This window comes from Phodopus roborovskii, unplaced genomic scaffold (genome assembly GCF_943737965.1).
Source record: "Phodopus roborovskii unplaced genomic scaffold, PHOROB, whole genome shotgun sequence".
Classification (NCBI taxonomy): Eukaryota; Metazoa; Chordata; class Mammalia; order Rodentia; family Cricetidae; genus Phodopus; species Phodopus roborovskii.
This window is the reverse complement of record NW_026125391.1, coordinates 9,783,044-9,806,397: the sequence shown is the minus strand read 5'-3', so window position 1 is coordinate 9,806,397 and position 23,354 is coordinate 9,783,044. Positions and strand designations below refer to the sequence as shown.

General features: G+C 36.0%; 1 protein-coding gene across 1 annotated transcript in view; it reads left to right on the top strand.

Annotated features, from left to right (window-relative positions):
- Positions 1 to 23,354, top strand: part of Dgkb (diacylglycerol kinase beta) — a 702,490-nt gene that overhangs the window by 210,451 nt on the left and 468,685 nt on the right. The window contains exons 6-9 of the mRNA XM_051175084.1: positions 3,978 to 4,118; positions 9,930 to 9,979; positions 13,203 to 13,277; positions 16,657 to 16,776. Coding sequence (XP_051031041.1) covers positions 3,978 to 4,118; positions 9,930 to 9,979; positions 13,203 to 13,277; positions 16,657 to 16,776 — 386 coding nt within the window. The remainder of the gene's footprint in view (positions 1 to 3,977; positions 4,119 to 9,929; positions 9,980 to 13,202; positions 13,278 to 16,656; positions 16,777 to 23,354) is intronic.

The following is a 23,354-nucleotide window of genomic DNA, read 5'->3' as shown; positions in this document are numbered from 1 at the left end:
ACTAGTCAAGATGATGCCTTATAGCTGAATCTTACAGAGACATTTTCTCAATTGAGTTTCTCATCCTCTTTTGGATAATTCTAGTTTTTGTATCTAGTCCATAAAAGACTACCCAGCACAGTCACCAAGTATAGTAACTGGATGGGTATGTTGACAGTGAGGATTTGTGCATATTGGGAAGGGCACACAGGATGAGAACTGAGACATATCTTTCTTTATCATATTTTCCATTTGCAAAAATAAATGTCTTCACGAATATAAGTTTAAAACATTAATAACATCTACTTTGATATTGTCAAAATGATCATGAAAAGTGTCTTGTCTTATCTGAATAAAGTTTCTTAACTTTATTATTATCTGACTAAAATTTCTTTACTCAGATAAACCCTATAAATCCTTACAAAGGGTACATATTTTAGCACTCAAATATGTTTTAATTAGTCTTTGGAAACACTTGTTAGTTTTTTCAATGCACAGATTGCATATATGCCCATATTTTTGTACCTTAAAATATTTAAAATGTAATGATTAAAATTAAATGCTCAGTGAAGCTTTCATTTACAAAATATCATCAGCACAAAGAGAGAAATATTTATCTTCAAACAAACATGATAAAAATATTTTCCTTCAAAAGGCAATGCTAAAACTCCGTAGAAACAGGAAGAAGTTGAGTGCCTAGAAATGAAGAGGGAGACAGTAGCTGTTCATGAATGCAGATATTTTGGACAACGATAAAAATCTAATACTGATGGTGGCGATGGATGCTGAATTCTGTGAAGAGGCTAAATTCACTGAGCTGCAAACCTTAAATAAAGGAGTTCCATGGTACATTAATTTTATATTTGTAATAAAGCTAATATTTATCAAAAAGTACTGTGAAATGAAATATGTACATATGTAGGGAGTACGGTTTTTTCCTCCCGCCACCTAGTTTTGTCCTGCCAGCCCCAAATAATACACAGAGACTCTGTATTTGATATTATGCTGTTGGCCAGTTAATTGTTTCTTATAGGCTAGCTCTGTCTTAAGTATTAACCCATTTCTATGTATTTCCACGTGGTCTTACCAGCGAGAGGCGGCTGGCTGTTCTATTTTCTCCATCTTTCCTCCTTACTACTTCCTCTTTCCTCCTTGTCTCCTTTTATCTTCCTTTCCTATTGGCCAACAGTGATTTATTCATTAACCAGTATGAGAAATATATATACAGAATGACATCTCCCATCATCTCCTCTTTTCTGTCTAAAATAAAAGGAAGGGTTTTAACCTTAACATACATATATAGGCTTTCTCAAGATATATACTATACAGTGCAAAGACAAAAAGAAAATGATGTGACCTTCATCTTCTCCATTTTACCTTGGATGTACTATTATGAAACTGGGTAGACAGACATCTTAACCTTTAAAAACAATGCAGCTGAACTTTCTTCCACCTAAATGAGACAATGTTCCTTCCTTTATCCATTGTTCTATTTGAAAATGTTGTGTTAAAGAGTTAACAAAGGGGTTTATGAGGTGTGAGTTACTACATGCAGCTTCCATGATGAGATTTTAACCCCCCCCTTTAAGTATTTTTCCTATTTCTCTTAAATTTTGTTTTGTTGGGGGTGGTGCATGTGCAGGGGGCAGATGCAAAGGGACAGGGAAATTAATGGAATCAAGGCAAATGATGTAAAAGACACATGAAGTAAATTTTTAAAATCTTGCTTAAAAAAAGGAGTTAAGATAAATTGAGCTGATTACTTCATCAAGGCACTGTGATGGGCATTTGAGAAGGATGACTCAAGATAGTTTATCATTGTAATTCACTACTATGTTCTGCAAATCTTCAAAGGCCAGTGCCACAATGTTTTCCGTCATAAGTCAGAAGCCCTGATTCCTTCCTGAAACTGGACGAACTTTAGTAGTCCAGTTGTAAATTTGGGGAATGGTGAAGTCCTTTTGTGTCTCAGTTTTGCCTGTAATGTTTTTCTTCATTCCAACTAAAAAGAAATTACAGTTTGTATTGGATGAGCAGTAATCCTTGCATTATGCAGAGAAATTATTTTAAAATGTATAGCTCACTGAGAACTATGAGTGAGATAGCGTTGTGGATAATGAAGTGCCATATCACAGTAAGTAAGAACAAAGGGAGGGGATGAAGAGTGCACCACAGATGGGGCTGTGATATCCACATGCGCAGAGGATTCATTCAGAAGGTTCTCTGATTAAATTTTAAGAATGAAATGAGAAGTAAGAACCATGACAAGTTATCGTGGAAAATATTTACATTTTTAGGAAAGCCACAGGTTGTGCTTGTGTGTGTCTGTGTTGATGTGTGAATTGTTCTCTTTATTTTCATTAGTGTACTAAAGGAAACTACTGTATAGGTTGGCAGGGTTGAATGAGGAAGGCAGATGTGTAGGGCTGGCAGAGAAACTCTGGAACAGCCATGTCATAAGCCTGTTTCTCCTCTGTTGAATGAGGATAATGTAGTCGACCTCACAAGGTTAACATGAGAATTAAGTGAGATGATGTGTGAAAGCCCCTGTTAATAATTCCTACCTGATATTAGGAACACTATAATTGGGACTCATTATTAGGAGCAATATCAGTAATGATAAAAACCAAAGACTCTGTCTTTTGAGGAGCATTACATTTGATATTTGAGAATATCAAAACACCCAGATGATATAATAAGAAGTACAGAGGGATTCAGGGTTGCAAACAGTTCTGTCAGGAAGATGCTTGCCAAGGAAGGACAGCTGGTCAAATTACATTTGCTTCTAGTTAATCTTCCCCACAATTGCTCACATATTAGGAATCCAGGAGACACTCAGCCCACTCATCACCCTGGTCAAATACTTCTTGGCAATGTCCACTTTGGTTGTAATTGAGATTCACCTCAGGCCTTTTCAGGTGCTCCTGATGTGGTTTCCTGTGAGATGAATCTTCTCTATGAAGAAGCTCCAGTTACATTATCATCAGCAGTTTCGAACAAATATGCAATTTCTCCACCATTGTCTTAGAACAGGACAATCATAAGGTGTTTGGAAACAGAGGCCACTGAGCTGGTAGCTCCACAAATAAAAGTACTTGCTGCTGAACCTAATGATCTGAATCCTAGCTCTATAAGCTGCATGATGGTAGAAGAAAGCAACAAAAAAAGAGTGGTCCTGTGATCTCCCCAACTTGTGTGCCATAACATGCACACACACACACACACACACACCAAATAAATGAGATGTAGCTAAAAGTACGTTTTTAAGATTTTGAAAGTAACATGAAGACTTTTTTTTAATAGACAAACTCAGTGTTTAGAGCTTGCTGGCTTATAATTTATCAGTTCAATCTTGAACTATACACATCAAGGGAAAACTATACTGAAATCAAACTACTTTCATGTGTGCTACCTTTTCTCAAAGTGCCCATCATTCTGGCCCTGATTCCTCTTTATGTTATGCTTATTCATACTCATGAATATCAGGATGGCATGTAGATATCTTATTTATGGTGATGGCAAATACTTGACATAAATATGTATTTTATGAAGGATTAAATACTCTCACTATATAAATCATCATATGACAGACTATCATTACTTTTTCAGTATTTTATTCAAAGGGCAGTTCTTGGTATCTTTCAAGTAAATTTTTATTTGTCACTTTCTAATATAGAGACAGGAAGACTGGAAATGGGTTCCTTATGTGTTTTCCCTTTGCATCATTTCCCACACCCTAGACAATGCTAAGGTGACTTTAACATCCAATGGTGGTGGGCCACTCAGCCCCTGCCATTGGGTCCTGAGAGTCTCCATCTTGTTTGCACTGTACACATAGAAAGATAATACCAATTGGTGTTTGAATGCATTTGGTTATTTTATATTTAAGGTGTGTGTGTGTGTGTGTTCATAATATCCAATGCAATTTCCTCTTTAGTTATTTTATACTTTAGAGCAAGTGAATATTTTAAGTATATGATTATAAATATATTTTCCAGGTCTGAGAATGAATAAGGGTGCCATCACCCCTCCGCGTTCTTCTCCAGCTAATACATGCTCCCCAGAAGTGATCCACCTCAAGGACATTGTCTGCTATCTGTCTCTTCTTGAAAGAGGAAGACCTGAGGATAAACTTGAGTGTATGTTTCGGTAATTGTGTTTGCTCACCAAGCTGGGGTAGGAGGAGGGACTGTGTGTTAATGCAATTATAATTACTTAAATTGTTTTTCACCTAAATGAGCTTGCTTAACAAAGAAAAGAAATACATTTTCTCAGAGCCAAGCAAACAAAAAGTTACTATTATCTTTAACTGAAAATGCATTTTAATTAGAATTCTGAAATAGTACACTTTGTTAAGAAATGTTGAAGGTTGGCTACAATGTGAAATTATATCCATTTCTAGTAATGTATAAAATTCCATTTGTTTCCATTGACTTTGTAAACTTGTCTATCTATCACAAGGCTGTTTTCTCTTGGGTTTAGGGGGGTTAACACGAAGCAATTAGAAACTGAACTTTTTGAACAAATGCTCTACCAAATGCCAAAGTCCTGTTATATGAAGAGGACTTCCTTACTCCCCTTCTATAAACTCATGCAAGGGCACGAGAGCGCGCGCACACACACACACACACACACACACACACACACATGCACACACACACACTCCTTATACTCTTCTCCATTGCAACCTCCCTTCAACATCAGGTTAACAATCTATTTGGCAGAGAACAATTTCTCAAATATCTCATTTATAGGACTTGGTTCTGTATACTATAAATAATTAAAGACTACCTTGTTTCTTTTACAATGTGACAAGTAGGACCTTCTTTTCATAAACCCAGTTAACTCTTTTTAATAAACTGTGGTGACTGAGCTCTCTCTGGTGGTAAAGCACACAAACTGCAATGAAAAGGCTTACTCAAACATTGATGGGAACTGATCATTGATAACCTGGCCTCTCAATAAAGCTCCTTACCACTAAAGCAGAAACTGGATTAACCAGATTAATTAGAGATCATTAAAATAAATTAAAATTTTACTACTGAATGAAAGTGAAGTCAATAAAACCAAAATTCAGTATTTTTAATAAAATTTAAAATACTGTAATGCATTAAATTATAACTACAAAGCCGTTTAGTTACATTTAATGATAACTTTTTGTTATTTCTCACATGTAACACATTTACAAAGCTTATTAAGGAGTCACACCAGCTTAGGTCATGAATAAACCATATGAGCATTATTCTTTAAATATGTATTTATTATTCATGAACATTGAATAACTTCATTTCAAGATTTATTTTGTATTCCAAAGAAGGTGTAAAAAAATCTCTTTCATTCCAAAGAAAACAGTGAATTTAATTTCTACTGAAGTGGCGGCCAAAAGTAACGTTTGCTCAGGTGTCATCACTGCCAAGTTTGGGATGATAAATATAAATATTTTTTCCCAGATCTGAGAATTAACGAAGGCACCATCTATCTCCCGCCAAAAGGAATTTGGCCCTGCACTTTGATTATTTGTAAGCTAACTAGCACAGTTTGGATCCGTAAGAATCATGCTTCTTGGTTCTGTTCTTAATGTCACACATCCTTTGTTCACAATCGCAGGCAGGACATTCACTCATTCTGAAGCGCTAGATAACTCCAGTAAATCTTACTGTTGCTGGCTTTTCTCCAGTGGTGTTCTTTGTTCATTGAGGTTGTCTGCTCTTTTACACACTTACAGCTGCCAACTGGGTGCCATTTTCCTTTTTTTTTTTTTTTTTTTTTTTTTTTTTTTTTACAGTTATGCCTTCAGAAATTTCTACAAACTTACCTCTGCACCTTGCAGTGTTACCTCTGTCCTTCTGGTAGTACATCGGTGCCCTGTTGGTGTTACCTCGGTGCCCTAGCTTTCTTACACATTTCCTAAGACTGCTCAAAATACACACGTGCTTTCTGGCCCGATTGTGTGGCCATCGCTCTGAATATACACCACCACATTCAGGAATTGTGTGGTTTTACTTTTTCTTTTTAAATGTCTGGTATTTCCACACATCAGTGAATAAAATCTACTCTTCATCCACTTCCTTGGCAATTCTGTGGGTTTTAACCTGTCTTTGTTTGCACATTTACAAATTCCTAACATTCATTTATAGTTTCAGTTCCTAGAATTATTTGTATTAAGACGAACATTACTAGTGTCTAATGGACTTCATAGTTACTTCCAAAAGAGCCATGCCATATTAAACAAAACATGAACCAGAACTAAAACAAAGAAAAGGTAATTAAAAAGGATCAGAATTGGATGCGATGAAAACAGAAAATAATTACTCGTGTGGATGAGAACTAAATTTCGATCTTCCTTTGTTGTAGCTCACCAAAATGGGATGCACATGCCTGGGTTTAGGTCAGATATTCCCACACAATTGTCTACCAGAATACTTTGCAGGACCTTTAGGTAACTGGGTGCCCCAGGATGTAGGACTTGACAATTGGCTGATTAAAAGGAATGTGCATGAGACACTGGTGCTTTTGGCCTAGGATCCCCATTCAGACGGGGAATGGATTATGCAATTTCTTTCTACAGTGAAAACTCATCACCACCAATTTACCAGAAAGAGCTGTGGCCTTGGCCTTGGCACTTCTGATTCTTTCTTATTGGCGTTAGATAGAGGGACTACATTGTTTTCAACATTCAAGAAAGCAATGTGTCTTCTACCAAAGCGGCAATTCTGGCTGTTAACTAATTCTCACCTTGTCTCCATTTTAAAGAAGCAAGTACAAGTGCTGGAACATAAACCATTTCTTCACCTGCCTTTCCTTAACCCAGTCCTCAAGTCTCCGTGAATGTCTTCCCTACTCACTTGGAAAGTATGCAACAAAGATATGTGTATTGGGGTTGCAAGAGGATTCCTTTTTCTTTCCTGGTGGCTATCATTTGGATGGCCATATCGGTCAGCTGAAGGGTTACTGGACACAGATGACATTTTTTATACATGTTGCCACCTGTCCCCACATTTGCCTTCCTTCTGTCCCAGAGTTTCTGACCTAGCTCACTGCCACTTGAGGCTGCTCTCACATTACAAATACTCCTAATAGGACATATTCTGTTCACCCTGATATCTCGTAGAAATGACAAATGTATAGCAAGGAAAATAAGCAGGAAAGCATGTGAGAAGTTCATGATTGTCATTAAGAACTTCCATGTTATCACTGTGTGTAACATTAACCTGAAATTCTGAAATGTACTTCTAACAGGCCCTAATGACCACCATTTGGTGAGATTTCCTATAGATTATGAATGAAAGTGACTACAATCACTAGTTTTCTTAGTCAAGGAAGGTTTATAACTTCTTAACCATTTTATGGTCCATTTTTATTTGGAAAAGCTGTTAGTTACGTTTTGTTATTTCTCTTATGAGAAAGATGGAGAGTATTTTCCCATTATATTGGATTTAAAAATTTTTCTAAGCTGTCATTTTTTTAAACCCCTGTCCTTAAACTTTACTATTAGATATTGAAAAAAATGTGTAACTGAAAATCGGCATATTGGAGAAGTTCAAAATTAAATATCATTAAAATGAATACTTTGTTTTGTTTAATAAATTCAGCATTGTGATTTCATATAAGTGGCATATCACACAAAATACGAAGGCTATATAGTTTGTATTGAAAGGCATTCTGTGAAAATCTTAGACAGAAATTTTCAAAATTTTTGAAAGACAAAAAGTTTTAGAAAAATAGAATTTTTTTCATCTTACATAATATGCCTCGGCTCTGACCTTTTAGCTGAATTCAAGTGTGGGCACATTACTGTTGCTACATAAAGTAAAATGACATGATTATAAAAATAGAAAAAAAGTGGGCTAAGCTAGCTCAAACTTTTGTAGCAAGTCCTCACCTTTGAAACATCAAGTTGACAGAATAATTTGAATATTGGGCTTATTTGATTCTGGTATGGAAAACATCTATAAATTTATAATGGTCTGTCTCTGCCTTTAAGTGTCAAGGAAAAAGAACATTACTAATATTTAAGATTCAAAATGTACTGTCGCCGATATTATTTAGAAAGATGGCTTTTAGAGGAAAAGTTTTCAAAGACTTAGCAGGCTGCATAGTTTTTGGTTTCCTAGAACAAATGCCTGCCCTACACTTATTTGATTACTTTTCTCTTCCAGTAACTAGTGAGTCTTCACATTCTCAACAGTAAATGTTGTTTGAGCACTTGTGATCTTTTTCATCTTCTTTTACATCTTCCCTTAATCACTGATGACACTTGGTACATTCTCTGGAAATATTATTTGAATGTATCATTTCAAAGGCAGAATTTTATTTACTTCTTGCTTGAATTTATTTTCTTCATTCACTTTCCCATTTTCTTTCATTCTACATTTGGGATGTATTTTGCATTTTGTGATGCCCTTTTCTTTATTTTTCTGATTTTTTTTAACTTTATCTAGATTCTATTTGCACCCAGGCAGAACTCTTATGCATCTATTCTTATTCCTAGATTGAAACTTTTCTTATTGGGTCCCCTTGGTTCAGCTGCCAGTGGTCAGAAAACTGCAACATGTTTGAGGCATTTGAGTAGGTTTTACTGACATATTTTCCAGTAGAAATAAGGAGAGCTGCTCTGCCCCTACGTCTGATTTGGAGCTAGGCTTACCACGTCTCATCTGTTCTTGCTGTATGGGTAGTCTGTGTATTCTTTTCACTTATGAAATTATATTTAGTATTTTATGCTATACTAGAAAATCTTAGGTGCTCAGTGTCTACATTACAGAAGCCTTTATTCTTTCACTTTTACCATTTTATCTTCAGTTACTAAATATTTAAGGGAGATCAATATTTAACCTGGTTACATATCTTAGAATTTCATCCAACCTTAATTCAATAAATATACATTTCTTCCAGCCATAGTTAATTTTATGACATCTAAAAATTTATAGTGACATACAGAATAATTTTGTAACTTGTATACATTATGTCTTAGTTGTTGAAATTATGTAACAATTAATTTCAAGAATAATTACAGTGTACACACTCTCTAAGTTACCAATATCACTATAAAAATACATAACACAGATATAAGATCCTCCCGGAAATTATGCAAACTTAACATAAACCCTCACTTCCACTCCTCTGTTTTTACAGCTGCATCATTTTCCCATGTGTTTACCTTAATATGGCACCTGCATCCTCTTCCATGGCCTCCTTTGGGGTCTTTGAATTATACAAGGGAGACCTCAGGCCTTGGACCCCTGCATAGCTTTTCTTAGCCCAGTAGGAGAGTCTGTGCTCTGAATATCTTTCCTTGATTAGTTTAAAGATGAGGTAGCTAGTGAAGCCTGGCTGCAGATCCAACCTAAGACACCAAATGATAATGCCAGTACTGTATGTGTATTTGTATCTCTTATTATAAACTTCTGTTTCCTCTTTCACATTCTTTAGGATAAATGATAATAGTGGGCTCTAGCTTCTGGGATGCACCTGTGTGTCCCATTTCACTTGAGTGCCAAAGCAAGTGTGAGCCCAATGGCAGGGTGGTTATTCACATGTCAGGCATAAGAAAATAGTTCCACGAATTCTGAATTTTAACTGATTTATGAAATTCTACATCAATTCTAAATCCATTGCTTTCCAACCTCCACTCAGCCCTGTAATAACCAGATAAATATTCAAGTTCTCCTTCACATTTGAGATTATAACTAAGGATCAAAAATTAAAACTTAAGCAAATAATGCTACTTAATTTTCTGTAGATACAAACAGAATTTTGCAAACTTAATATTGGAAACCCAGTATTTTAATTAACCAATTAATTAATTCTCAATTTAGCAAAACTCACAAATAAAGGCTTTGAGCAGGGGAATTGAAGCATTTGTCTTAAACAGAAACTAAATTTTGAGAACTCTGCCTGATATGGCATTTATCATCATTAATCTTTTGTTTTCATGTTTCTTATTCTAGTTATGTTTCGTCTTTATGACACAGATGGAAATGGCTTCCTGGACAGCTCGGTAAATTTTTTTCTTCAAACTTCTTTGAAAATGCAAAATAGTTATTTTGTTTTTAAAAACTGCAATGGCTCAATCCATAGCTATCCCCACAAAAAGCACACACATCTCATAGAACTTACATCTACTCATGCAGCATTTTTGTCAGCTGAACAGACAGGATTGTGAGCATTCCATCCAATGGATTTGAAAAAAATGACTTTATTTCTGCACTAACCTTATAAATGAGAATTCTAACATTATGAATAAGGCAGGCCAGAGCTGAAACCATGACCTAGAAAAGAAGAAAAAATACCTTTAAGTTTCACCTTTGAGAAAAAGAATTGAGTAAGCATATAGAATCTAAAGAAATTGTAAAACTGATTGATAATTTCTCCCTTAAAGTATTCTCACTCATAAATGCAGTTTAGGGAAGAAAATATACTTATAACTTGATGTGAGAAATCTGTTTTGACAAGGTCTCATCTAATTTTGTGAGAAGCTTTCATTCTATAGATTAAGCCAGAAAAATAATGAAAGGCAAAGAGTACACCTGAATGATAACCTGAAAAGTGTAATTAAATGTTTCATTTCTAACATATGGGATTCAATGGTGGCTTTCAGAGAAATAGAAATGAGACACCCAGTGTGTATGTCAGCACTCCATACCACACTCAATACTATTCTGTATTTGCTGATAGTATATTTTGTTCCTCCTGGAAAACTACAAATAGTAATACAATACTTGATGTTGGAGTTGGTTTAGGCATTCCCAACTGTGTGAGTTCATTGATTTCTGCATTGTCATTGTGGTGATTCTGAAGACTGAACCCATGGACCACTGAAGAGCAGACTCAGCTCTAACTTTTAAAATACTTTTAGCAGTGAGGAAACACACATAAGTGGATGATATAATTCATTGGAGGATGTTTCTTTTCTACTGGCAAATGTTGCTATGGCTCAAATAGACCTAAGTACTGAATTTACTTGTGCATATGTTTGTGTGCATTGATTCTACTGTGAATGTGTGGAGTTAAAAGGACCATGTGCAGGCTTTAGCTCTTCCTTCCACCAGCTCAGGTGATCAAGCTTGGTGGCAGAAGCCTTAACCTGCCCAGCCACCTTGCTACATGGACTTTTACAAGGATAGTAGTGATCTTAGACATGTGTTTCTATAGCACTAAGAATTGTAGCATGTTTGCTTCTCCAGAGAGAAGGAAAACACTGTGATTCCTTCATCAGAGAATGAACTCCACCATGAACTGATGCTGTAACGTGGGGACTTCTTGGGTCTAAACTTCAGAGTACCTTTGACTTCTATGCATTAATCTGCACTTAGAAATACTGAAATACAGAATGAGCTTACTCATTTTTTCCCATTGCCAATTTGCAGAAAGGCATTTTGATTTCTTGTAGATGTTTGAAAATGTTTATTGTATCATTCATGTCTACACTAATGCAAATTATATTCTAATACATCTAATGCAGATTTGTTTTATGTAATGTTTCTTTTTAATTAAATTAAAATGATATGTCTTAACTAGGCATTTAGCCATGGGTTGGCAACTGATTTGAAACTTCTGTCAAGTTCTTTTTTTCCCCCTGGATTATGGCCATTTTAAAAGAGCATATGTAGTTGATTGCTGCAAACATTTATAATTAAATGCCCAATATCAAACATTGACTTGGGAATGAATAGATTAATTCTTAATTTCTATTTTCTTTTTTGTTTAAATGAAATGTAAAGATATAATCCCCAGGTTTTTTTTTTTTACACAGTTGCTATTTCCTTTAATATCAGCTTAATATTTTGACTTTTAAAATTTTACAATGATATAGTAAAGACATGACAGTTTACCTTTTTGAAGCAAAACATTAACAACTTTGTTGACTTGAATGCTGACTGTGTCTCACATTATTATTAATGTTTATTGATTATTTTCAACACTCTGGTGACATGATGAATGTATTTCATATAATGACACATATTAGCTTTGTAGATCGTTGTGGTAATCACAAATCTGGTTAGGTTAGGATGTCCATTTCACTTGTAAGGAAACTATCTAAGAGATATACTTATCTAATTTGCATGCCTATGGCAAAGTCTGTGAACCATAGCTTCTGTTCTTTGGTCCAGAAGCTTTAACACCTCCACAGCAAAGGTGGAATGAATAAGAGGTTAGTAATTCCTACTGAATTGTCAACCGGCATTCGAGTTAGCAGTCTCGAATAAGTTTACTTGAATCGTATTTTCTGTGACATTTCTCACATCACATATCTATCAGTTACATTTCTTCTGGAAGTAGTGTAGCTCTCATTCATTTCCCAGTGAATCTCTTGGGTCCTCATGAGTTAACCTCTTCTTGCCATATTACTTACTGTCTTTATCTCATGAACTGTAACCAAATGTGACAAGGATTCCAGTAGAAAAGTCTTTGATTTTATATAATTTCAAGCTTCATCTTTATATAATTTTACATTTCAAATTAAAAGAAATACTACTTTTTAAATAAAATAATTTCTATAGGTAAACAAACATGAAAATACATTATTGTTTTTCTTGAGATAGTTGAGAAAACAAAGCTTTAGGTATATACATTAAAAATAATTCAAATTCATTTACCCAATCCATGTGTATTCACTAGCACTTCTTCAAAGAGCCAAGACTAGGACAGAATATGAAATTTTAAACAAAATTTGACCTTCTCAGCAAATAAACCCTGCATATGCTTAGCCTCCAAACCTTGATCCCAAAACACCATTCTAATGAAGTATACTGAGAAGTGACCAGCATGATCACATATGTTCTCAGTGCATGAAAATAGAAATGAAGCTCTCAGGTGTCTTTTTGTGACCTCAAGTCTCAGGGCTTCTGGTGACTTGAGAAAAAGCACATGTACTCCTACTTTTCAAGAAATTTTGGCTCTAGGAAAGTTCTGTTTGGTGTTGTGGCGCCCTCTTCTGGTGACGTTTTAAACTGAGGGGCAGGATGGATTTTTACACTACCTTTTTCTGTGTATCAGTTATAAGGCTTTATAACAGTTAATAAAATTTAGATTTAGCCACTCTTTCTATGTTGTTAAAATATATAAATATCTTCTGAGTATGTATATGATTTTCAAAAATTGGTCATACAACCAATTAAACTTTTGTGCTAGCTGAACAAAAATGCTCTAAATCCAAGATTAACTACTTTTTCTGTTTTCCTCACTTCCTCACATCCTCCATCCCCTCCCACATTTTCCAGGAACTAGAAAATATCATCAGCCAGATGATGCACGTTGCAGAGTACCTGGAATGGGATGTCACTGAACTTAACCCGGTAAGCATATGGATGAGGGAAGTATTCACTGATGTGTGCACGGACGCTTTCCTTTCCAGTGTTCTTGGGATCTAATATATTGTGATCATTTGTTTTTAAATTTTGTGTTTCAATTATTATATCTAACCAGAAGATGAGTTGATTCTGCATGGAATGATATGGTCCATGTGGTCTTCTGAAGTTGCAGACAGTGACCTTGGCTTTCTATTCCTGGTTATTTTGTTCTGAATGGTGAGATTACATACACAGGGATAAGCTGACACTGCTGACGGCCACTGCCAAGATCATGCTACAGAAGAGGCTCTAGGATTCACTGATTTATTTATTCCTTATGTGGCGGAAACAGCTAGGAAATTTTTATCAACTTGTTAAAAGACGCCATGTTTGAGAAAATAAAAATAAGACCAGGTTGGGATAACCCACAGAATCAGCTGACCTGAACAAGGGGGAGTTCATGCACCCCAGTCTGATAGCTGGGAAACCAGCATAGGACTGACCCAGATTCCCTGGATGTGGGTGTTAGTTAGGAGGACTGGGCAGTCTATGGGGCCTCTGGTAGTGGATCAGTGTTTATCCCTAGTAGACAAATACACTTTGGGAGCCCATTCCACATAGAGAGAGGGACACTCCTGCAGCCTAGACACATAGGGGAGGTCCTGGGCCCTGCTCCAAATGATATGACAGACTGTAAAGATTCCCCATGAAAAGCTTCACTCTCCCTGGGGAGCAGAAAGGGGATGGGATGGGGGTTGGTGGAGAAACAGGGAAGGACAGGAGGGTTAGGGAACTTGGACTGATAATGTAAAACAAGCTTGCTTCTAATTTAAATAAAAACAATATATATATAAACAGTTTTAAAAAGTAGAAAGGGCTTTTTAAAAATTCCAAAATGAATAAACACAAAAGAAAGATGTCTTCTAAGAAATTGAAGATGTCTTATTGTGTATGAATTTTTTAAAAACTCTAGCATCATTAAAATGTATTGAAACATTCCTTTTTAGGCAATTTAACTTTAGACATAAATAATATTTGGGGGGAAATTGATGGGAGACAGTGGGCTGCTTTATTGTTGAAGCGCATTAAGTTTATGAAATGCCGTGAAGGAAGCAATTCGATTTATTTAAAAGGTCTGCATACCATATGAATCTGAGAAACTTATTTGTAAACCAGCCCTCATATTATACAGCTACTATCATGATAAAGGCAGGAGTCTGAGGCAAAAGCTCTGTCTTAATCAAGGTGACACCATTCTTACCAAGAGTGAGATTCTAATTCAACTGTATTTAAATTTCATTGTTTTTTGTGGTGGAAATGTGCCTGCTGTGCTCACAGCAGGTGATACTGTCATTCTTGTAGTTTGTCTGTGGAACTCAAAGAATTGGTAAGTTTTGTATTTAATTCATCAGAGAATTCATCTCAATAATCTACTGAAATCATTTTGTTGTTCCTTTTGATCAGAAAAAAAATACCAAAAACCAAAATAGGATTTTCCCACCTGTTTAACTTTTCTGTCTGTGACAACTGTTAACTGTTCATATGCTTATTCTTGTGGGAGCAAACAAAGGGGTTATCTGTTTTTGTCAGTTATCATAGCAGAAGATGATACCACCAGCTTTCCAAAAAACATAGTTTTGGGTGCTTACTACTGTTCCAAAGTGAAATATGGGTATTCCAAAGGAGGCAGAAACTTGTGGCTGGACATTTGACTATGACTGATATCTATTGGAGATTACAAATAACAGCCATGGCATCATTAGTCCTGAGTTATCCTGATAATATTGTCCTCACATCTGTACATTCCAAATGGTGAGAGTTATGTAAACATCCTTACTTTCAGCATGTGTTTGCTGTCAGAGTGCACCAACTTATCTTGCTACAGCCTTAGCAGCTCTTTTTCTTTTAACATTTATAGACTTTTTTCATCTACACAAATAGAGAAAGTGAACACCATGAGGTTGGTAGAAACTAACAGGAAGATCTAGATATCCTTGGCAAGAACCTTTGTTATATGAATCCAGACTCTAACACTGAGTTTACTGAGCATGAGTTATTAAAGTATGAGGCTGAGTATAAGTGCTGCATCATTTCAGTCCCATCACTCTGGTAGTACTAAAGAAGTTGAGCCATTCAGCCAACTTGAGCTAATTACAGAGACCCTTCATTACAAAAAAAAAAAAAAAAAAAAAAAAAAGCCATAGTTTTGTGAGACAAGTCTCATCATGCATTGTTCTTTGCTTTGACAGGATCTCATGGTTTAGTATAGTATTGCCTTATTGCTTTAAGTTCCCACTCTTCCTTCTCCTGAGTCCTGGAATGTTTTAATCAGATCTTATGCTATTATACCTAATTCTAAATCTTCTGTCTTTCATTCTTTGTGTGCTCCACACTTCTCAAAGTCTTTTTCTCCTCCCAATAGATCATTGTGTTGCTAGGGAAGAAAACAATCTGACAAAAGACACCACCAAGCAAACAGCAGAATGCTACAGAATACTTTTTATACTTCCAATTCAAGGGTCACATTCATAACACCTTTTCGGATCATTGTTCTCAAGCTGTTTGGATGCATTTTTCAAAGTGATTAAAATGTTCTTATAATATAAAGGCAATGCATTCCTTATTTTTCTTAAGTTTTACCATGTTTATCTACCTGATTTTCCTAGACATATGTATAAATTTATGTATACCTAAATATGTATATATTTTTGTTAATAATCACCCAAACCCTACATGGAACTTCGGGTTTGTGCCAGGGGTCTTTAACTTCTAATACATCATCTCATTCCATTTTCCCAAACCTTCAAAATAACTATCCACATTATCACCACACTATAAAGAGGCGACTGTTTCACAGTCACACATTGTTGTATATTACTTGCAATAAGTCTTTAAAGAAATCTAATCAAATGTGATCAAGTCGTTAAGTTTGGGCTCTGTTAAATTGTTATAAGCAATTAAGAACAACTTAATTCCCTCACCCATTACTACTTAAGAAAGAAATATTTCAGCTCTTTGCCATGATGTTAATTTGTCCAGACACTTTCTGGCATATATATGAACTTAAAAAGTAATCTTGAGGAAGTAATTAGAGACTACTTTCATCTTTAGATTAAAAGTACCTTTCAATTTTCACTTTTTTCCCTTGGGAGGGTGGAAAAGTTTAAAAACTGAGTTACTGTTTCTAAAAGTAGAATATCAAGGAAAGCCTGTTTCTTGAAATCATAACAAAGTCAATTATCTTTCCCCAATAACAGAATTAATGTATTTATTTGTAGATATGTTTCTCTATTCTCACTAAGTGTAAGTCACAGTATGGCCTAACCAGTGGGGGGTCAATGCTCTGCTGAATAATAGGGATTTTATAAATCAATTCTTTTTCCAGATCCTTCATGAAATGATGGAAGAAATTGACTATGACCGTGATGGCACTGTGTCTCTGGAGGAGTGGATTCAAGGAGGAATGACCACTATTCCGCTTCTCGTGCTACTGGGCTTGGAAAGTGTAAGCCTTTGCGCTCAGGAGGGTGTGTGGCTGGGTGCATGAGATACTCTTTGGCAGCCTTTGATGATTAGTTGACTGGGCCATTTTCTATCATTCACCATGTGTCTCTTAATTTCTAGTAATTCCACAGTGTGGTTTTGTGAAACACAAATCCATGTTAAAAAAAAAAAATGTTGCACATATGCACATATGTGTATAGGAAATATAAATGGGATTACGGTTTAGGAATATATGTGGATATAGTAGGAATATGTAAATGGACTTCAGGAGGATGGGAAGGAGAGGGAATTGGGATTTATATGTAAAATAAGATGATTTATAATAAAAATATAAAAATACATTATTAAAATGTAAATGCTATTGTTCACAATTCAGGTTTTTTAAAATATTTATTCACTTTCAGGGCTTAGGGATTATTTGTCTACTTAATATGAATAAGGATAAAAATAACTGCAAGATTACAAAAATGAAAAGAAAACCCACTCAAGGGAACTAACACACACATTCACCTTGAAAATTGATGAAGTATGTTTTGAATTTTTATGCTGTACATAATCTCTAATTTTTAATGATTAATTCACATATACTTACATAATATTTTATAAGGAAATTATGAGGAAAGCATAATGTTAACAGATCAACAAGGAAAATAAAAGGAAAACAATAAAATTGCAAAGTTTTAATGTTTACGCATTAAAGTGCAGCTATCAGATAATTTAGGTTAGGCTCTGTAGCAAAAGTCTACTTGGTATTAATAATAGAAACACAGAGATGGATATTAGGGTTAAAACTGAAGGTCAAGTAAGCAAAGCAGCCAGCCACTAGCTGTTCTCTCTACTAAAAGGGCCTGATCCTGTCCCCAGGAATCCTCAGATTGAATCTGACTGCATCTGTCTCTTCAAACCCCCAGACTCCAACAAAGTCCTGCTTCCTCTGCCTTAAATTCCTTTTTCTGCCAAGCCATATCACTCTTGTCTCCATCTCTCTAGTGTTGTGATTAAAGGCATGTGATTTCAAGTGCTGAGATCAAAGTGTGAGTTCTGTTTGTCTTTTAGACTAATTCACTTCATGTAGTCCAGGGTAGACTTGAACTCACAGAGATCCATCTGTCTCTGTCTCCTGAGTGCTGGGATTAAAGGCATGTGCCACCACTACCTACCCTCTATGGGTAGCTACTGTGTCTACCTTTGCATTTTCTCCTTCATGAAAGCTTTATTTGTTATATCATAAACAAATATCACCGAGGATCTTCCAAAAATACCCCTTTCTCAGAAATTAACCTCACAATTTCAAAACTAAAATTTGGATGTTCTAGGTGGAAGTGATCACATGGGAGGAGGGGGGGGAAGGCAGGAAGGTGTGGGATGTATGAGGGATGTGTAGTTTTCTGGGGCTAGCGACGTGGCACAATGGGACAGCACCTGTCTACCACATCATCCCTGGCTCCACAGAAAGAAACAGGGCAAAAGCAAGGAGTTTGTTAGCTTGAAGTGAGAGATAAAACAAAACAAACAAACAAAAAACCTGACCAGATATTTTTATTTGGAGGTAATTATTTGGTGATTTTAAAATATTATACTACATAAATACTTTAAAAATTATTAAAACATAGCATTATTTAACTATAGATCTATAACATTTTAAATCAGAGTGTTTTAAAGAAATGGTATACTTCATTTTAGTGTGGCAGTAACTGTATGAAAATGTTTTGATTTTAATATCATAGCAGTTACATTGTTTATGTTATAACTGTCTTTGAAAATTAATCCCATATGTTTTGAGTGCAAAAGGATTGGAATTTAATAGGAGAAATCGATTGGGGGTAGGAGTTCCTTAGTCATCAGGACTGTGTTCCCAATTATAGCCACTAGATGGCAGGGCAACATTGCTTAATACGAAGATAGCTTTATTTATTTATTTATTTATTTATTTTAATATGACATGGACCCTCTTTTTTGCTGTAAAGAACCATTTTAAAAGGAATTTCACATATTTTAATTTTTTATATAAAAGTATAATGCAATAGTTTGAAATCAATCTAAAGATAGTTGAGTGATGAGAAAGCCATTGTGTTTAGGAACTGAAACTTCTCTGCTGAGGATCCTTACTGTGTTATCACTAACAGAGGAGGTTTTTCATGACATGCTGTGTTCCCTCTACTCCACATCCACCCTGATTGTGGGCTATTAAATTGGCGATCCAGGCACTTCATCTTGAAATGGGCCATTTATATTAGGTGTGCTTTGTTAAACTGTTCTGTATATTCGCGTGTATGTTCGGGTGTGATCTTGGGGAGCAGATTCTAATTGACCACCTCCTAACTCTCATAGTGTATATGAAAGCAACTGCAGTGAGCTAACCACACTGTCCTGTCTTGACAAAGAGTGGACCTCCGACAGCACGACGCTAGAACAGCACTTGATTGCATGGTACCTTATTTCTCTTCAACACATTTCCAGGCGCTTCTCTATTTTCAAGAGTGACTGCTTTGCTCCACAATTCAGGATAGCCATTCCTCGGGACCTGATACTCACTAAATTACTAGAGCGTGGCTGCCATATCTTTTCCTGTCTAAGAGTTTCTACAAACGTCACAAAATTCCAAATAAACTAATCAGAAAAGGACAAACTGTTGCCATCTTAGAGCTGTGAGGGGAATTTAAGAGCTTTGTTAGTTTGGTGACCTGAGAATTATGTCCTCCCCTTTGAGGATTCATGTCATTGAATAATGTTTAGGGTTTTTGTTTGTTTGTTTGCTTGCTTGCTTTCTGGGTAACACTTTAGCTTAAATCTTATAAAACTCAGATTAATAAATAAAACAAAACTGAAAGTCGTGTCTTCCGAGACAGTCAGTATATAAGGCTTGCTTGAAATGGTTAATAGTAATATGTTTTGTCACTTTTTCACCTCAAAACTTAGAAAACAAAGTTTTCTTCATTACATACAGAAGGAGAGGGCCCAACTTCACTCTGCCATTTCAGAATAGTGTCCTTGTAAAATCATGGCAGGAATCCAAGTTCTCTGTGATAGGTTCAGGTTTTGAGCCACGAAGAAGAACTTCCAGAAGCTGGAGGAACACTGAGCACTGGCCTGACCATTCTACCTGATCTTAAATGTGACTCCAACAATGCTTAAGACCAGCAATGAGTAGCTGGTGGCATTGATACCCAGAAAGTCACCCATAGGCACAAGAGAACAAGAGATGACCACTGTTGAAGGAAGCTTGCAGGTTTGTGACAGAAACAAGGCTAACATATTTCCAGCTACCAGCAAATAAAAATGTTACTATTTGTTAATAGTTACTACTTCTTTAGAGACTAGACACTGACTATAAAAGATAGGAAATAAGTTAGGTACCAGGGCCACATATCTTTATCTAAACTCCCCTCCATGATGTGGTAGGATAAAACCAGTCACAGTTCTTATATAAATGATTGAACAAAGCTCTGGTTCAATAAAGATTTTTTTATTCACAAAAGCAAGTTACTAGCCAGATTTGACCAGTGCTATGGTTTGTCAGAATTTGATCTAGTCTGTCACTGTTCTGTTTGCTTGCTTGCTTTTGTTTTCATTAGTGAGGTCTCATTATGCAGTCCAGGCCGGCCTCAAACTTAAGATCCTCCCTCAGGCTCCTGAGTGCTAGTACTATAGGTATGAGTCACTAGGTGGGCCTTCACTCTGAGTTTACACCTAACAAACAAAAGAAACTTCAATTAATTTTTAATTAATCTTGAGAAGCAGAGAAATGAGTGTAAATTTAGGAGCACTGACAACTCAAGCTAGCTATGAGCAGTAACAGAAAAAAGAGCACGGAACACAGATATCTTCAAACAGGTAGTCCCCCACAGCGTCATTAACTAACGAGGAAAAGAGACAGCCCTGAACATGTCTGCCCTTTTCCTGACACTTCAGAATTGAAGAACTCCCTCCTTCAGATGCAAGAGATAGAATGCTTCAATTCTGAAATCTATAGTCCTAACCTTATGTTAACAATCTGCAATCATTAACATTAAAAATTTTTATTATATTGTCATAAAATAGTACTTAAAACTCTTGTCTGCTTGAAATAAGAAACATTAACCCCTCTTAAGAAATTGTTTAGTTGTAGGCAGGCCTGGTGGCACAGGCCTTTAAGCCCAGCACTTAGGAGGCAGAGAGAGACCACCAGTGAGTTTGAGGTCAACTTACTTGACATGAAGAGTTCCCAAACAGCCAGAGTGGGAGCCTCTCCCAAGAAAGCAGAAACAAAAACAAAAGCAAAACGTACAAAAAGATTTGATTTTATTTTAAATGTGTTCTTTGAGAAATTCATACCTACAATCAACAAAATCAGATCCTGTACCACCCACCCCCAGTTTTCACCTCCTTTTCTCTTTAGTGCAACCCTCACATGCATGGCTGTAGGGCCCATCACTCTAGCACACATAACATGCCGGTGGTCACAGTCTCTCCTTAGTACAGTGCTTCTCAACCTGTGGGTTAGGACCCCCTTTACAAGGTCATCTAAGACCACCAGAATATACAGATATTTTCATTATGACTCATAACAGTTGCAAGACTACAGTTATAAAGTAGTAATAAAAATAACTGTACGGTCGGATGTCACCACAACATGAGGAGCTGTATTAAAGGGTTGCAACAATAGGAAGGTTGTGAAGCCTTGGTTAGGACCTCTTGGCTGCCAACAGAATTCCAGTTAAGGATGCATTCTCATGAGCCTCCCTCATCTATGTCTGCATTTTGGCTGGCTTAGATGTGTATCATGGTCAGATAAGCACGTGTGCTGTGAGTTCATGAGAGCAATAGCCATGTCATGTCCAGAAGACAGAGTTCCCAGCCTTCCTTCCCTTCCACCAGCTCATACACTGTTCGCACATCCACTTCTTTTTTGCGGTTCTGTGAGTATTGACATGGCAGGGACAAAGGTGTCCCATTTGGAACTGAGAACTCACAGTCACTTATTCTTGACACTGACCCATTAATAGTCTCTGCTTTGACTGCTGCCTGCTTCGTAACGTAGTATCTCAGACGATGGTTTAAAGGTGTCCTGGTGGAGAAGAACAAACATGAATATTTAGAAGATAGTCTCTCACAACACAACCATTTGGCAAACATAGTACTAGAAGGAAAAACCTCGCCTTTTCATTATAGCTTGAGCTGCATTTGAATGAAATGTTTTCATCTCACTACATGGCTTCAAAGAAACATAGCATTTAGTCTTTATATGTAATATATACTATGCCTTTGATAAAGAATGTTTAAGAGTACATTTTTCTTCATTCTTCTACTTGAATTAATAACAAGGAAGGGATGTGTTCCCTGGTGAGTCTTATGAGTGACAGTCGGTGATATGCTTTAATTAAACAAAATCATAATTGGAAAAAAAACTGATATGCCACATTTCAATTAAAATTTTTAAGTTGGTTAGAAATATTTTTTCTACTCTCTATGCAATCTATTAAGGAATTGCAAAACCAGACAAGATTCAGGAGTCCATTGCAGGCTATTGAGGGAAAACCATTATGTTATTATATAGTGTGATATGCTGAACACTTTGATTGGAGCCCTAAGGATGGCAGGACTCCCTCCTGACTGCAGAAAGTATAGTCTTGAAATGAGCAACCAACTGTGACTCTGTCTAGATGTTAACACATCTCTTTGAATTCTTCTTGCTCGACATTTTGCCAAAGAGAATAGATTTTATTGTAGTGATATAATTTTTATAGCTATTGGACAAAATAATCAAGATACCATAATGGTCACTATCAAACCAATGGGAGCAACTTGAAAATTTCACTCTATGTATTCAAGAAACTTGGTAAGATGTGGGATTGGAGGGATTTGGACTGGGATATCAGCTAAATATCTCTTTAAAGTCCTTCAAAAATAACATTTAGAGTAGCCCTAATTCACTTGAATGTGTGTACATCCTGGGAAATGCTAAGGAAAAAATAAACTTTCAGAACTGTAGCATAAGCAGGCAAATAACAATAGAGGCAAAGGCATTCCTCTTTTCATTTTCCCACATATGTTTGGGTTTTAGAAAACTGAAAGTTGAGGAAATATGCTGAGAGCTTTTTCTTACTGGGGACTCGTCCAGGAATCACTCAACAGTATTTTCTGTCCCAAGCACAGAACTGTGTTATATATGAGATAAAGGGAGTGGAAAAAAGCAAAATTTTGTAAAATAAGGTACAATGGACCCAGAGCATATCCTTCTCAGTTTTGTTAGGCTGGGACATTTTGATGTTACACAACTCAACCCTATGATGTTAATAATACTTGCTGTTTCTATAACACCAGTCTTCAAGGAGATATATTAATTTCACAGGTGTTATATAATGAAACCTCACATTATGTCCTGAGAAAAGAAAGTGGGTGCCTTAATTTTATTAGACAGGGGAGCAGAGAGCAAAGTGAGATAGAGTTTTCACATTTTGTAGTAGACTAGGATTCAGGCCTTTTAAATTCTCTGTCCATTCCATAAGAATGTGAATTTCTTTTTTGATAAATATTTATTTGCTATTAAAACATTAATACAAATGCATTCTTCATATAGAATGAGACTTATTCTCTCTC